The following is a 15000-nucleotide window of genomic DNA, read 5'->3' on the forward strand; positions in this document are numbered from 1 at the left end:
CTCACCAAGTCTTTAATGTTTTGTTATAAACATCTATAGCAAGGCACTGCTAATAGCAATGACTTATGGCCAAGGATCCGGATAACAGGCTGCGATGGGTTTCCGAGCTGCTTTCTTGCAAGGGCTATGCCAAGGAATTACTCTTCCCTTTGTGCAAATGGGCTTTGCTGGAAACGGAGGGCAAGATTCTGGTGATGGATGGACCAAGTTCTCACATTTGGTCAGAACTTTCTAGTGTCCCACAGGTTTTCATTGCGAAGTGATAAAACGTGATGGCAGTGACCGGTGTGCCACGATCCTTCTCTCCCGCAGAAAACTAGCCCACCAGCATCTATCCAGGTACATTTTTCCCTCTCGCTGCCCCCCAACGAGGCCGCAGACACTTGCCAAAGCTATTTTTGCTGTAATTGGAGTACACCAGCGTGTTCCTCAGCTCTTTTCGCATGCCAGCGTGACAGTGGATGTGCGAAGCTGCAAACACGCTGCGCCCCAACCACAGTCTCATCATCCAGGTGACACGTACATAATTTTGTTATAAGATTGGGGCCTCTTTACTTCTCTCTTTCATGGAGAAGGCCTACAGTGCTTCTTTTAACTCAAGGCATTCACCCAAGCCTTACGGTTTTTCTTTTTTCCCTGTGTGCGCTGTATCATCTCAGCAGTTAAAGACTTGATAAGAGAAAGTTGTCAGAAATCAATACTTCTTCCCCTAATTGTGTGGGTGTGATAAAAGATCACATGGGGAATCAGCGAGAATTTACACACACATACAAACAAATAGCTGCTATCAATTCACGTGGAAGATCAGATAAGCCCATTATCTCGTGTCTGTACGTACCAGCGTGTGACAAGAGCGTGGGGAAGAACGTGGGGCAGGAGATACAGGAGCGGGAGGAACGGCGGTGGAAGTCACGATGAGGAAATTCAGAAGAAAAAAAAATCTAGATTGCAAAAATTATCTGAAGATTTCTATCTAAGGGAAAACGGTGTGTACAGAGATAGCACGGTGCCCAGTTGCCTGTTTTTAATGTAGAGTATCACATGGTCAAAGAGCTGAAGAAATGAGTCCATGGAGGAAAGCTGCTTTTGGCATCACTGTTGCTGTACTACCATGTGGTTGCCCACCGTGAGGACCTGGTCCCCTTCACTTGGGAGCAAATCCTTGGAAAGGGCTTGCCCCAAGTAGTGCAGTCAGTGTTGTGCCTTGGGTGATGGGGCAGCTCTTCGTCAGCGAGCTGGGCACAAGTCCTTGGCAAGCTGCGAGGGTGAGGAGCCTGGAAAGGCTATTTTTTTAATAGCAACACCTTGTTCCTCTACACCTTGGCCGCGCAACGCAGAACTTGTGTAGTTACTGTTTGCCTTCAAATTCAGAACTCAAAACTGTTTAATCTAGAGACATTTGAGAATACAGTGAATCTATACCCAAGTCATCTTTTCCTCACACTGTCAAATATTATGGACCAAAGTTTATCCCATCAAGGTGCCAGTATGACAAGACCGCAAAAGATGAAAGAATAGGTGCTCCACCTAGAGATCACCTTTGAGTACCCATGAACGGTGTTAGCCTCCACAGGCATCCTCAGCGTTGTAAACAGGCTGCGGAGGAGGAGGAACTTCACCTTCATGCAAGCTAGAGTTCCCTTTGAGAGCAGACACCAGCTTTTTATAAGAAGCACATAAGAAAGTTAATGAAATACCCCAAGAAGTTCACATTTAAATGTTAACTGGAAGGGAGTTTGGAAGTATCAGTTCTTCTTTCATTGCTCATTCACTGGTGAAATCTAACCTTGACGCTCCTTCCCGTGGGCAGAGATTTGGGGTATGGACCTCTTTCAGTAGAAGATCCGCTATTCCTTGATCACTGGTTTTAAGAGCTTGCAGAAAAGTTCGGCATATAATGAAGACCTCTCCTGCTGTAGTGGATATCTCAGCATCATTTTTTCCATCTTTCTTATAGCATGTTTTCTTGAAGGGCTATAAGAAGTTGATAGTCCAGAGGAGGAGGCATCTCTAATTTTGATAACAGAAAAAAAGATGCTTTGCGTTACCTCTATATTCTTCATCTAAAAAGCCAGGTATAATTTTGAGGAGCAGTTTGTTACGTTTATAGTATGAGCAGAGCCTATAGTAAGGATTCCAAGAGCAGTAATTGGCCTTATGAACCTCTCTTCCATTCCCTTCCTGCCTGATCTCTGGTTGAGATGTGGATAACTAGAGATTCAGAACTGTCCCATAGTCATAAATGAAATGCGAACCTAACAATTTTAAAAATCTTCAGGTAAACACTTCATCCCGCGGTAGAATGGCAGGAATTAAGCGAGGGCTGTGACATTCACCGGCGAGGCTCTGAGGGACCTCGGCAGTGCATCATCCCCAACAAAGAGTACCAAGATCTTCCTTCCGAGACCTTAACACGAAAATACTTGTACTACCTGCACTGGCATATGCTTTGCTGTTCTGTAAAACCTTGCATCTGTTAGTCTAAAACAGGAGTATTCAGGATCCGCTCTTAGAGGTGGAGAAACGGAGGCAGAAAGGGAGTTACCATCTTTTGCACCGAATCACATCAGCCTTTGGAGATGCGTTTGTGTTGCCCTGGCTTCCTCTTGCTTTTCCCGTGCAAGAGCCAGGTAACTGCTTCCATGGGACAGGGAGGAGCAGTAGCATCTACGTTTAAACCAGGTACTTAAATTTTCATTAGCGGGTAAATCTGATGAGCTGAAAACGGGGTGTTTTTTAGCTCTCCAAAAGATTGCATGTCTGACAGTCGTATCGAAAGACTCACAGAGGGCAGTGAAGGTTTTGGGGTTTGGGTGGTGTTTTTTCTGCTATGGTTTCAATTGCCTGGGCTCCCGATTAAGAGTTGGAGCAGTTTGCTCGGTTGACATCAGCAGTGTACTAAGGGAGAGGGGAACTCTCTCGGAAATACGAAGAGCTAAAATATTTTGTGATCTGTTCTCACTCAGATGCATACTTCAAATTGCATTCCCTCAGTTGAGGGAAATAATTTCAGTTACCCTAGTACAGTAGAAAGCCTCCTTTTGAATGCCGTTTTCCATTAATGTAGATATGTTTCTGAGATGAGAAACGATGTTTCTTCTAATTATGGTTACATGTAGTTAATTTCCTTTTTTAAAAGCGCGGTGTGAAAGGCAGTTTCCTTTAAAAGGGTGGGGGGGGAGGAAAAAGTGATACAGCTGATGTTCCTGTTGCCTTAGCAACAGATTTATTTATTAGGGTCTGAAATGACATGAGTTAATATACCACATACCTGCTGATCGGCAAACTCTCCTATTTCAGCTCCAGTTGACAATTAAGTCCTGGACAGCTACAGCCAGGGGTTAATGTTACTCATTAGGAGAACTAGGTCATTACTGGGAAATCAAGGCACTTAAGGCAGCATGGATAAAATACAAAATTCAGCATCTCAAGGAGTGAGGGGTTTTATGTTAATTAACCTTATTTTCCTTTCATTAAAAAAAATCTTTCATATATGCATATGACAGTGGATCAATTAATTTAAAAAAAAAAAAAAGTAAGCTGTAGTTTACTTTCCTCTCCTAGTTGTCTTCATTTCCTTTGGAAGGGTTTCATTATTTTATGGAAAATTCTTATGTCTATATGATGAGTAAAAAGGGTATTAAAATTAAGAAGGGAATCATCATGGAAATCAGCTTTACCACAAGGGAATGAGCAAATAAAAGCCTTGGAAATGAAAATAAATAAGCTTTGCTAATACCTCACCTAAGGAGCAGAATATAAGCCCATCAGAGCTTGGAGATATTTAGAGGTACTTCTATGCTTCTTTATTAAGCAGTTACATAGTTATTTGACCTTCAGAAACCGAAACTTTAGGGAACTAAATCCAAGTTGTTGGTAAATATTCTATTTACAGAAAGCTGATTGGTGGTGTAGCAGACAGTAACTCCTGTATTAGTAATTGGCTTCTGATTTCCAGGAAAATTAAATACATTCTCTGAAAGTTTTATTAAGATATCTGAGTGGGAGTTTTAACTTGATAAGTCATAAGTGATTTAATAGAGCTCTCCTGAAAGCCTTTTATTTACTAACTTTTAGCAGACTTCGTTCTGATACTGGAGAACTTAATAGGCGGAAAAAGAACCGTATTAAAATAAAACTTTTTTTTTTACTCACTGCTTCCCCAAATACACTTAGTTCTTTCACTTCTGCTAAGCGCTCTCCTTTCTTTTCTCTCTTTAAGTTCTGTGGCCTAATTCTGCTTCTCATTGAGTTTAGAGCAATTTGGTGTAAACCCTTTTTCCCCTCCTGTAAAGTAAAGGTCGAAGCAGCGTCTTACCTGGGGCGCAAACAGTAAAGCATTGTATCAGATTGCAAGAGCACCGGTACCTGGAACAAAAGCAAAATTCAAGCCCCAGGAGTGGTTTTCTGCTCCAGGGGATGGTTTTGCACTCTGCTGTACCTCTTTTCTTAAATACTAGAAAAAAGTTAAATACCATAAAGATTCTGCTTAAAGTGTCACATGCGGAACCCTCCCTTCTTCACTCCCTCTGTGCTATCCAGGTGCTTGTAGGGCAGCCTCTTTGGTTCCGTCCTCTGAAGCCTGTTACAATAATTTAATATTAGATCCATGGTTGAAACACTGATCTTGGGTTAACGTAAGACTACAACTGCATCATCTCAACATTTGAAGATTATTTAAGTTCGGAAAAGAAGCGTCAGTTTGCCATAAAAGCTCCAGTAAGCTTGGCACTCCCTTTTTCCATGACAGGAGATGCATTTTCTGCTGTCTTTTTCCTCTGGTACAACTGCAAAACCCAAGTCTTTGAGCAGAAATGGATGCGAACTGGTGGGACTAAGGAGTCCTCTCAGGGCTCTGAAGGAAGGGGGTTACACCCTTCCACCTGTTGCCATCGAAACAATCCTTTTCTGTTCCATTCACCCAAGCTGGTCTTGGCCTTTCTCTTTCAAAGCTCTTTTCTCTTTGCTGTGCTCAGTTCCTCGGGCATCTCCTCCTATATAGTCTCCTTGTGCAGCAAATTCACATCTTATTTTTCTCTTCTCCAGTTTCTCAACTCAACCTTCCCATCTCCATCGTTTCAGTCCCTGTCTGCACAAGGGTCCTTCTACAACATATTGGTCCCTGTTTTCTCCTAAGGCCCATTGTCCAACCTGACTGTGTTGTCCCAGTGGTTTCTTACGCCGGTGTCCTTATTCATGTTACCACATTTTTACCCATATGAGCTGGCCTTGTGTTGTGTATTTTCCCCATCTCTTCTACTTCTTCACTCAGTTCACTATTTCTTTGCCATGCTATTCTTGCATAACTGGTCCTAGCGATCAGATCTTACTTGCCCCCTTTGCTTTATTCTGGTCCACGTCTGAGAGTTGTAGTCAAACTAAAAGAGGATACATTGCCATTACCACTTTCTGCCTCTTCAACCCATCTCTTATACTGCTTTATTTTCTTAACCAAATCTTGCATTTTCTTGTTGTTCCTTATTTTGAGTGCATATAAACCAGTTCTTTATTCTGCAAAGTCCAGTGATTTTATTCTGAATCCAGTAGAGGAATCATAGAAACTGAAGACAAGATCTGTGTTAGATCCTGCCTGGGTCTGAGCAGCCTGACCTGCCACAGTAGGACTGTCTTGCCCAGCTTTAGCCTAAGGCGTGCCCAAGACACATGGACCATTCAGTGACCAGGAACAAAAAGAAATTTTTCAAAGGCTTGGCTACATTTTCAGGAAGACTTCCAACACATGCAACAAAGATCATCTCTTTGACTCAAAATCAAATGCATCCAGATATTCAGTTCTTACTCTAACACAAAAAGTTCCAATACTTAAAACAGAGGCTTATTTGAAATGTAATATATACAAGATAGGGTTTGCAGTTTTGCTGGGTAGTGTTGCGTTTTTAAAAATCTTGTTCTTTGCATGTTCTGGAAAACTTTTGGCAGAATTTTTCTAGAAGATTACAGTCCAAGATAGCCTCAGTCTTGGGAAACATCATAAACAAGGACCAAAGAGGTTTTGTAATAAGAAGTCCCAGGCACACTTAGCAGTCGGTGCCACCAGCCCCCTTTGTAATTCACAGCACCCCTGACCAAAGTATGCGAATACCCTCCAGGAGACAAAAATCAAGTATTTCCTAAGCAAATGATCTAATGTTCTTCCTTATTTTCACCAATAATAGGGGCGTTATGGTTTTTTCCCTCAAAGCACTTTCCAGTTAATTTCCTCTTCTTACCACACTGCAACTGTTTGATTCTCTTCTCCCTTTCTCTTCTTCTCCTCACCCTCTTTCCTTTTCTCCGTGTTTTCACCCTTTTTTCCCCTCCCCTTTGTCCTGTAATCTCTGCTTCTTCCCAGTTGTGTTCGTGCAAAAACTGACTCAGCGAAATGAGTTGATTCCTCATTCATAACACGGTGAGATTTGTAGTTACTTTAGTCTTGTTGAACAAAGAGTTTCAAGCCTTGGTCTTGGTGCCAAGAAAGTTCCTGCTTAGGAGCTTCATCCTTGGAGGTGGCAGCTTCACAAGTCCACAAAGGATGACTTACACTAGGTGCCTGAGCTGATTCCTCGCGGGGTATTACTCAGTAAGGACCAGGACTTATTTTTGGACCCAGACAGCGAATCTGGCAGAGTATTTAGTAGTTGTAGTTCGGTGATGTGAGTCCACGAAGGAAATCTCACATGTGGTGGGATAGCCATTCCCGGCAAATGTGTAGTAATGTAGTTTTTAAGTAGTAACTTACGTTTGATTCTTCTTCTGTTCTTCCAAAGAACCACCTGAGTAGATTTTTATCCACTTTTATCATATTCATACCCATCTATTGTTACCATGACATGACTTCTTTTCTAGTGTGTTGAATTACAATAGCATATATTGTGTATGGTTATCAGGGCTGTCAGGGTCACTCAGATTATTTTATCTTGCCTGCCATGACTCCCGACAACAGGAAACCATTTGTTATGTTACCTTTAGAACACAAAAGGAAGTTTGTTTTGTTTTGTTTTTTAAAGAAACTGTTTGGGGGTCATCCGTAGCAGTTACTGGGTCGTATTGCAAATGTGAGAAAAACGTTTTTTAGCTCAATCCTGTACTTGTGCCAAGCTAGGTTCTCTAAGCTGGAGTAAAAGAAAGGAAGAGGCATCTGAATGAAAGTGCATTGATTTTTACACTAAGGTAGCTGAGACCAAACATCTGTCTTTGTCTTCAAAGGTTAATCTCTCTTTAGGAAACAAGCAGGAGGCTCAATGACTGATGCTGATCCTGAAGTTTCTTTGGTTAGAGAATGCGCAATATTTTATTTTGAGTTTTTTCTTCATGAATTGTGAGGGGAGAAGAAGAAGAATCTAAACAATAAACTCCCAAGGTTCTTTTTTTTATGAATCTCCTCTAGATAACACAAGATAGGAGAAAATGCTTTTCCAGCGTAAAGCAAAATGCCACCCATTTTTCTCAGGCCAGCAATTTGAAAAAATCAGAAGGTAAAATACACGCTCCTCACTGTAAATACGTCACGGGCTATAATAGAAAATAAAACGCTGTATTTGCCGGTACTGTTCAGCTGTTTTTGCCTTTCTAGTGCCATTTTTTAATTCCTTGGCTTGCAGAGGCGTTTTGCAAGCACAAGCAAGGATCGAGACCTTTTTTGCTTGTAGGACCTCCAAACGGCTAGCTAAATTTTATCCTATAGGGTCCTTTTTCTCAGTGACACTTATGCAAAAACATTTTTTCTACTTGACTCCATTTTCTATTAACTGAGGGGGTGTTAGATATTGTGGTAACTTTTGACGCTGATGATGCCAGACAATGTTTAGAGGCACAATTACAGCAAAGACATTTTGTAAGCGTATCAGCTGAAGAAGAAAACTCATTGGACTTAACTACATATTTACAGTCTACCTCTACCTCATATTGGAAATGTAAAAAGATGGAAAAATACTGTGATAAATTGAATAAGTGGAAAGCAGTTAACTTTTCCTTCATGTTTGCATTTTCACAGTCATTTCTTTTTTCCCCTTTTCTTTTCTAATAGCTCTTTCCCAGCAGTAATATTTTCTCTTTTGCAGCTACCATGAGCACTGTTACCAGAAATTTTGTGTTAGATTTTTAATTTTTTTTTGTCCTCTCCCGCCCCGCCCCCCAGTGTTAACATAAAAAATGTATATTAAAGTCACTTGATTTAGGAGAGTCCTCTGTCCTATGTGAAAATAATGACTAGCATGTATTTCATTTGGTATATTGAACATGCTTGTAACACGGGTCTCCTGCTTTAAGAAGGTTATCCTCCTGAAGTATTTACTGACTCCGATCCTCACCACATTTCTGTAAATGAAAGCTCCTGTAAGACCATATCTTACAGATGGGGAAACCTGGGCAGAGCCGTCTCCTGGGAAATCAGCGTCAGGAAAAGACCAGAACTCTACAGTTCTCTGTTTTGAAGGCCAGGCTTATTTTTTTGTGACTGCACTGCTACTTTCTAACTCTATTAGATTATAGTAAACCTGTATTCAAATTTTGCCGAGCTCAAGATGTAACGTAAAATATCAAAGTGTAATACAGTAAATACGGTGAAAAAAATCACAGGTATTGTTCTTTAGGTTAGGTTTGACATGAAACGGAGCCCCATTTTTAGTTCAGCAGAGCGTGCATGCGGAGACTGCACCATTTATTGATGTGCTGCTGTTCGCTTCTTGAGAATGCCCTGGACAGATACAGGGTCAACAGGAGGCTGATGTCATACGAGTCCCCTTATCGGCCTGTGGCATCCTTCATCACCCTCCCCAAGTCTGTACTGTATCAGTCAAAACAGTAAAGAACCTCAAGTTCCTGCCGTTATCACCCAAACGAAGAACATTACTGGGATAAAGGCACCTTCCAGCTCCTGGCTCGGGGCGTGATAGAGGTGCCGTGCTCGCCTCGCGGCCCTCTCTCACAGCAGTGACTGCCCGTGCTTTTCTTCACCTCCATTCTTTCAAAAATGTTCACTTTTACAAGGGATTTTTGCAGATTTTCTACCTTTTCTCCATGGTGCTTTTGTTCTCCGCCCTCACTGCGCTCTGCTTCCCTGCTAACACCGCTGCGTGCCTTTGCTCTCTTCCTCTTCAGTTCTCCTCCTTTAATTACCACGCTGTTTTATTTTTGCTTCCTAATTTATATCTTTACTGGGTTTTTTCTGACCTTCTCCCTACCACTGATAGCACTCTCAAATGCTCTCTGCAGCTTCCCTCTGTCTCCAAGTCTGATTTTTCTGTATTTTTTCATTTTTCCCAAGCCTATGCCTTTTCCTTTTTCTCTTCTATTTCTCCTATATTTATCTTTTTTCCCCCTGGGTTTGGATATGCATCATTTTTAGTTTTCAACTTGAATATTTCTTGGGGTTTTTTTTCCCTCTTCTTGTGATTTTCTTCCCCTTGACGTCCTTTTGCCCATCTCATCTGCCCTGTCTGCTGCCAGACTCCCTCCTCGCTATTTCACTTTCCCAAAACTAAAGGACCGCTGTCATCCGCTTCAAGGACTCTGTCTTAGAAACTTCATTTCCTTCTCTTTTAATCATTGATTCTGTGCTCACGGAGTTCCCCAGCCCCGTCCCTGCCCCTCACGCCTTCCCTGTGCTCTGCTGCAGCCGTGCCTTTCCCTGGCTGATGTCCCCTGTCCCTTTCTCTCCTCCCTGGGTGTCTTTGGCTCTGTCTCCACGACTGCTGCCCAGCTTCATAAATAATGAGTGATACTTCAGTGGCCTGTTCTGTCAGCCATTTTCTAGCAATAACTGCAGGTAGGCAGAAATCTGTCTTCTAGCTCTTCTGTATATCCTAAAAAATACGAAAAAAAAAAATTAAAATGCTACTTTAGCTTCTGGTTTAGCATTGCCGTTTCCTACTGTTGTCCATCTGACATTCAGGTGATTTTAGGAGATGGGGAGGCAGAAGGAGAGGCACCCAGTTGGAATTGCTTGGGTTTAAGGCGCTGTAAAAAGTGAGATATTATTGCGTGCCCTCACAATTTGGGATTCTCTACCACTGAAAATCTCCCGTGCTAAATATCCTAAGAAGATTAAGATCAGCCCTTTTAATATTGCTTTTAGCTGAGCTTATTTGTAACCCTTTCAGAATATGTAGCACCTTGAGAGATGTGGCACGACACAGCTGCTGTTATCAGGAGCATTACGTACCCTTTACGCAGCATTTTCTCAAATACTAAGACTCTGTCCCCTGGCTTAGCACTTTTGTGTTACTGATTACCTTGCGTAAACTGTAGGTTTTAATTTTTTTTTTAAAGAGACTGCGTTTATTTTGCCCCTTTGAGCCAGTCTCTTTTCCACAACTCTTCTGCTGCCTAATTGCGTAGCTATATGTGTTGTCTTCCTCCACATCCTAAATAACTGCGATTATCACCACGTATGATAACTTTGCATATACTTCAAAAATGAAACTTAAGTCATGGAAGACCATATGGGTCTCTTAGTGAATTTCACTCAAATTCAAGAGATCAATATGCACTGAATAATGTGAAGGGCAAAATTCTGCTATTTCTTGTATTTATTTTTTTTTAAATGTGTTTTCCATCCCTAGTCAGGGAGGTGGGTATCCTGCAGCCCCAGGGAATGGCTCCAGTTTACCTGGTCTCTGTGCACCCTTCTTCCAGTTCTAGCAAAGGGTAAGGCTCAAGGGCTCAAGCTGAATTCACAAAATCCCTCAATAGCAGAAGGGTGTTTTGAAGACGGTTGCCATTAATTGTATAGAGGAGCATCATCGTAGTGCTATGAAGTTGCTTTTTTTTAATCATTTTAGGCTGAAAAGAGGGATGTCAAGTCATCAATTAATCCTGACAGCATCCTTCTGTGGTGAAAAAATAATACTGTCACACCCATTTTACAAACAGAAAATCTAAGGCAGAGATAACGGAGGCTCAATACTGGTGCTGCTGCTACCACCACCCTCCCATTCCCCATTTCAAGGACAGTCTTGGAGGTTTTATTTCAGATTACAAAGGGAAGTTACTAAATCAGGCTGAACCCCGGGCCACGTTCCCATACCCAGACCACTAAACCCCAGCCAGCCCTTAAGAGAGACTTCAAGAGCCTCTTGTAAAATGTGTTTTAGACTCAAAAATAAAAAATCGTGGGTAAAAAAATGTAGCGTGCCATATCTAAATGTGGAGATTTAATTTCTCCAAGGGCAGTGCTCTCAAATCCGAGTACAGGTATGGTGCCTGTGTCTGTTTTGTAGCATTTACAGCTGGAGTTTGGTCATTCCGATGTTTTCATGTTCTTACAATGAAATTTAGAGCATCTTCGTACCGTGCCCAGTTCTTGTTTGTCCTTTACCAGATGCATATCAAATCAAGTAAAAATACAAGAGCATTTCAAATACCTAAACTGAACAACAAAGCCAGACCCTAGAATTGCATGAGCTTAATTTTTCCCCAAATATAATATCTTAGAGGAAAAGTTTGCATTTCAATATCAAGCTTTTATACAGTTTTGCAGTTCTTCTTAGGGAACTGGAGTATATATAATTAATACTGTTTAATAAAGCTCAAAAATGCAACAGATGCAGCCAAAAGTGCACGTCATTTTGAGCAGATCTTTACAGAACAGACATTCCATATTGTGTTCATCTTTTTCCACGATCACTGCTATGACAATCTGGTGTGTTTAGCAGTTGTTGCTGAGTAAGGCAGACTGGATTGTATATGATTTTCTCCATGTCAGCCAAGAAACAGAGCTCTCTTCTTTTTGATGCGGTAAAGAGGTGGTCCTGTACTATTTATTGCTCTCTACCGGGAGCAGCTCTACCTTTACTAACTTGCACGGATAACAATACATCGCGATCTGGAGGTGCGCGTGCTCGAAGCTTTCTGGAGGTCTTTTCTGAAAATAAAATGGTTGTGGCATGGAGAAGTCACGGAACCCGATAAATCGAGTAAGATGACCTCCCAAATAGAAAAGTTACAAGATTCACAAAATGTGTTATTGAAATCTGAGAGTATCACATAAAAGCAAAATATTTTAAAAGGGGATATGGAAGGAGGATCACCTACAGCAGAAAACCCATAAGAGAGGCTCCAGTGCAGAGGAAACGTTTCCCCTTTCAGCATTCCTTCTGGGTGCCAAATTTTCCTTCTGTTCTTCCCCACCTATTAAACAAAGCTGCAACTTCCAATTCCTATCAGTTTTCCTAAATATGTGCAGCTTATGTGGCTTCGACGAGCTGTAAGGCTCCGTATTCTCCTGCCAGCTCCTTGACAATGTGGCTCCAACAACATCCTCCACTTTTGGCTGCCTCTGGGACCCCTGGTCTCTTCTGGAAAGGGAGAGGGAAAGCATATCCTTTGCTGGAAGGACTTTTTGTGACTGCGAAGCCGATAGCGCGGCTGTGAAGAGCTTGGAAAGATCCCCCTGTAAGCGTCGTGGCTCTGTCTGTCGAGGCTGCCTGCTCTGTGTACGGGGATGTTTCGGTCCACCTCGGGATGAGCTGTGCATAGCTCAGCATCAGATACGGGATCATGGGGATCACTTATAAAGCACCCACAAAATCCTGCCTAGGGGAAACTGAGGCTACATTATGAGGATCATATAATATGAGGAAACATTATAATGAATTTCACTGACTCCCCGCACCAAAGGTATTTTCCTTGCAGACTTGCACATTTCCGATAGAGACGTTCCCTTCCAGCCACGGCTGAACCCTCTATTGTCACCCCGTGTCCGGCTCTTTCAGCTGGGCATTTGGAGGGAACTAAAACACTGGCAACGTGGTTCTACACATAATTTACCTACCAGAAACAGGTGGCTACTTTAGGCGTGAGGATGTGAGCAAACTAGTAGGCAGTTCTGGGATCTTTGCAACTGGAAGAAATTCTCTGTCCGAGCCAGTGCTGGTATCCACTTCGGTTACTGGAGCCACCGTGAAAACTCCTGGTTCACAGATGTGAAACAAATTACGAAGCTTATGCAGTTGCATTCCTCCTTATTATTGGGAACAAAATAAATCTGGGAGATGGAGGACTTCTTAAAGTAATTATTATCTGGCTTTATTTTAAGAAAATGCAACTAATTCCGAAAACTCCACAATTCCTGAAGATTTCTCAGTCTAGGGAAGTCACATTAATTATAAGATTAATTTGTTTTAATTCCCTAAACCAAAAATATTGACTGAATGAGAAATTAACACATGTAGAGCTGCAGATGTCATTTGGCTTCAGATTTCCTGAATGATATAATTATTAATCTTTCATATAGCAGTGTGACAAACCTACAGATTCATTCTACAAAATTAGTCTGTGAAGAAAGACACCAGGACAGCTGAGCTATAGATTTTCCCTTAATACAGGAAGGAAAACAGTGGAATTTTCTAAATAATAAATAAAACCAAAATATTTTAAAGACATATGGTGCACATCTGTCCGAAATACAGTGATTTAAAGCAGAGTAATTAAATGCAAGATATAATATTCACCTTAGAGCGGGGGAATTATCTCATTTCATTTTTAATATAATGTATCGAATTTGGGAAATTTAGATCATCCGTGGTATGTTTCATTGTGTGCTAGTAAGGAAGGCAGGTTAGCAAATCGGCTTTTTATTTTCTTTTTAGATAACCAACCTTGTGTTTCAAGGCATTGAGTGTCACGCCCATACAAACCTTAAATATTATTTTCACTGAAATGATAAACAAGTGTACGATTCTTATTTTCTGTTTTAACTTCCAGTTAACTCCTTAAAAGTCTAAAGGTAGGAAATGCCTTGTGTTAGTTTATTGCTTTCTTTACCTAAAGCACTGAATGGATCAGAAGCTTTTCAGGAGTAGAGCATGGGTTCATAAAATTCCAGTTTGGGAAATGCTATGGTTTTAGCAAAAGTTTCTGATTAACCTATTCCTCCTGGAAAAGGGGATAAACTGGAATGGAGACTGTATACATATTTTCTGACAGGGGGGGAAAAAAAAAGCAGCCAGGTTTTTTCATACCCTACCCTTTTTTTAACACCACTTTAGCTTCAGCTAGGTGAGATATTACTCAGTCCTTCTCACTTTCAAAGTTGGTAATTCGAAGAGCGAAGGCATCATTTGAAGACAGGAAAGAGAGATACGAATCTGATGAATCTGAGTTTTGATCCCGAGTGCTGGGTCGAGGAAAATATTCAACTGTGCGGCGTGAGCAAAGAGGGAGATCATGCTGAAGGCGCTTAGTCCCCAAAAGGACAATTTAAGAGAAATACTGTTCTGATAAACAAAAAAAAAAAAAAAAACAATTCCACAAGTAGACATAAATGATACTGAGATAAATTCTGTTTGTTTCAAGGGAACATGACAAAGATCCTGAAACTTTCTTTAAAGTCCTGCTGAAACTGAAAGAGAAAGAACTACCTTTTCATGTGTCCGTCCTCGGAGAGGCTTTCACTGAAATTCCAGGTACCTTTCTTTTTTCTTTTTCCTTTACTGTAAAGTTACCATAAAATTAATATTTTCAGAAGTAGTTTTCACGTAGATATTTTCCTGTATTAGTGAAAGAACATGTTTAAAATCTTTGTAGTTGTAAAACTAAATAATATTGATCTGCCTACAATTAAAATTATTAAAGAGAGCAAGCATTTATTATTTTACTTGGCAGTGCAAGACCTTATATATGACTTGAGTTTCAGTAACACTTCTGTATTTATTTAAATATAGAGATAGGTGTGCGTGATTGGATGGTTCAGATAGGAAACAAAATCTGTCAGGCCAAGGTCGCTCATCTGAAATCCAGACTGAGATTATAGCAGGTGAAAACACTTAGTTCCTTTTCAAACGTGAGGTTGAGGACTTCTGTGGAGAGCTTCTGGTTTGTATCTGGCATGAAAGCTGTCATTAATCTTTAATATTTTTATACCACGCTTTTGCACACTCCTTCCGTTTCCCGGTTTCTGACAATCGCTGCCCTGTACACAGTTCCTCCCATCTGAAAAACTAAGAGGGTTTATTCTGAATACACACCGCTTTGTGCCTGAGGTGGTGTGGTAAGAAAGAG

The 15000-nt window shown here is 41.1% G+C and overlaps 1 protein-coding gene across 18 annotated transcripts in view; it reads left to right on the forward strand.

Annotated features, from left to right (window-relative positions):
* QTMAN (queuosine-tRNA mannosyltransferase) overlaps positions 1 to 15000 on the forward strand; it is a 186222-nt gene that overhangs the window by 153632 nt on the left and 17590 nt on the right. For 17 of the 18 annotated variants that reach the window (XR_012660581.1, XR_012660580.1, XM_075092800.1 and 14 more), the window contains one exon: positions 14296 to 14405. The exons of the other annotated variant lie outside the window; for it this stretch is intronic. Coding sequence is in view for 15 of the 17 variants with exons in the window: in XM_075092800.1 (XP_074948901.1) it covers positions 14296 to 14405 (110 nt within the window). In the remaining 2 variants the exon portion in view is untranslated. The remainder of the gene's footprint in view (positions 1 to 14295; positions 14406 to 15000) is intronic. 18 annotated transcript variants of the gene reach the window in all.

The sequence above is a fragment of the Phalacrocorax aristotelis genome, chromosome 5, assembly GCF_949628215.1.
Source record: "Phalacrocorax aristotelis chromosome 5, bGulAri2.1, whole genome shotgun sequence".
In the NCBI taxonomy this organism is placed as follows: domain Eukaryota; kingdom Metazoa; phylum Chordata; class Aves; order Suliformes; family Phalacrocoracidae; genus Phalacrocorax; species Phalacrocorax aristotelis.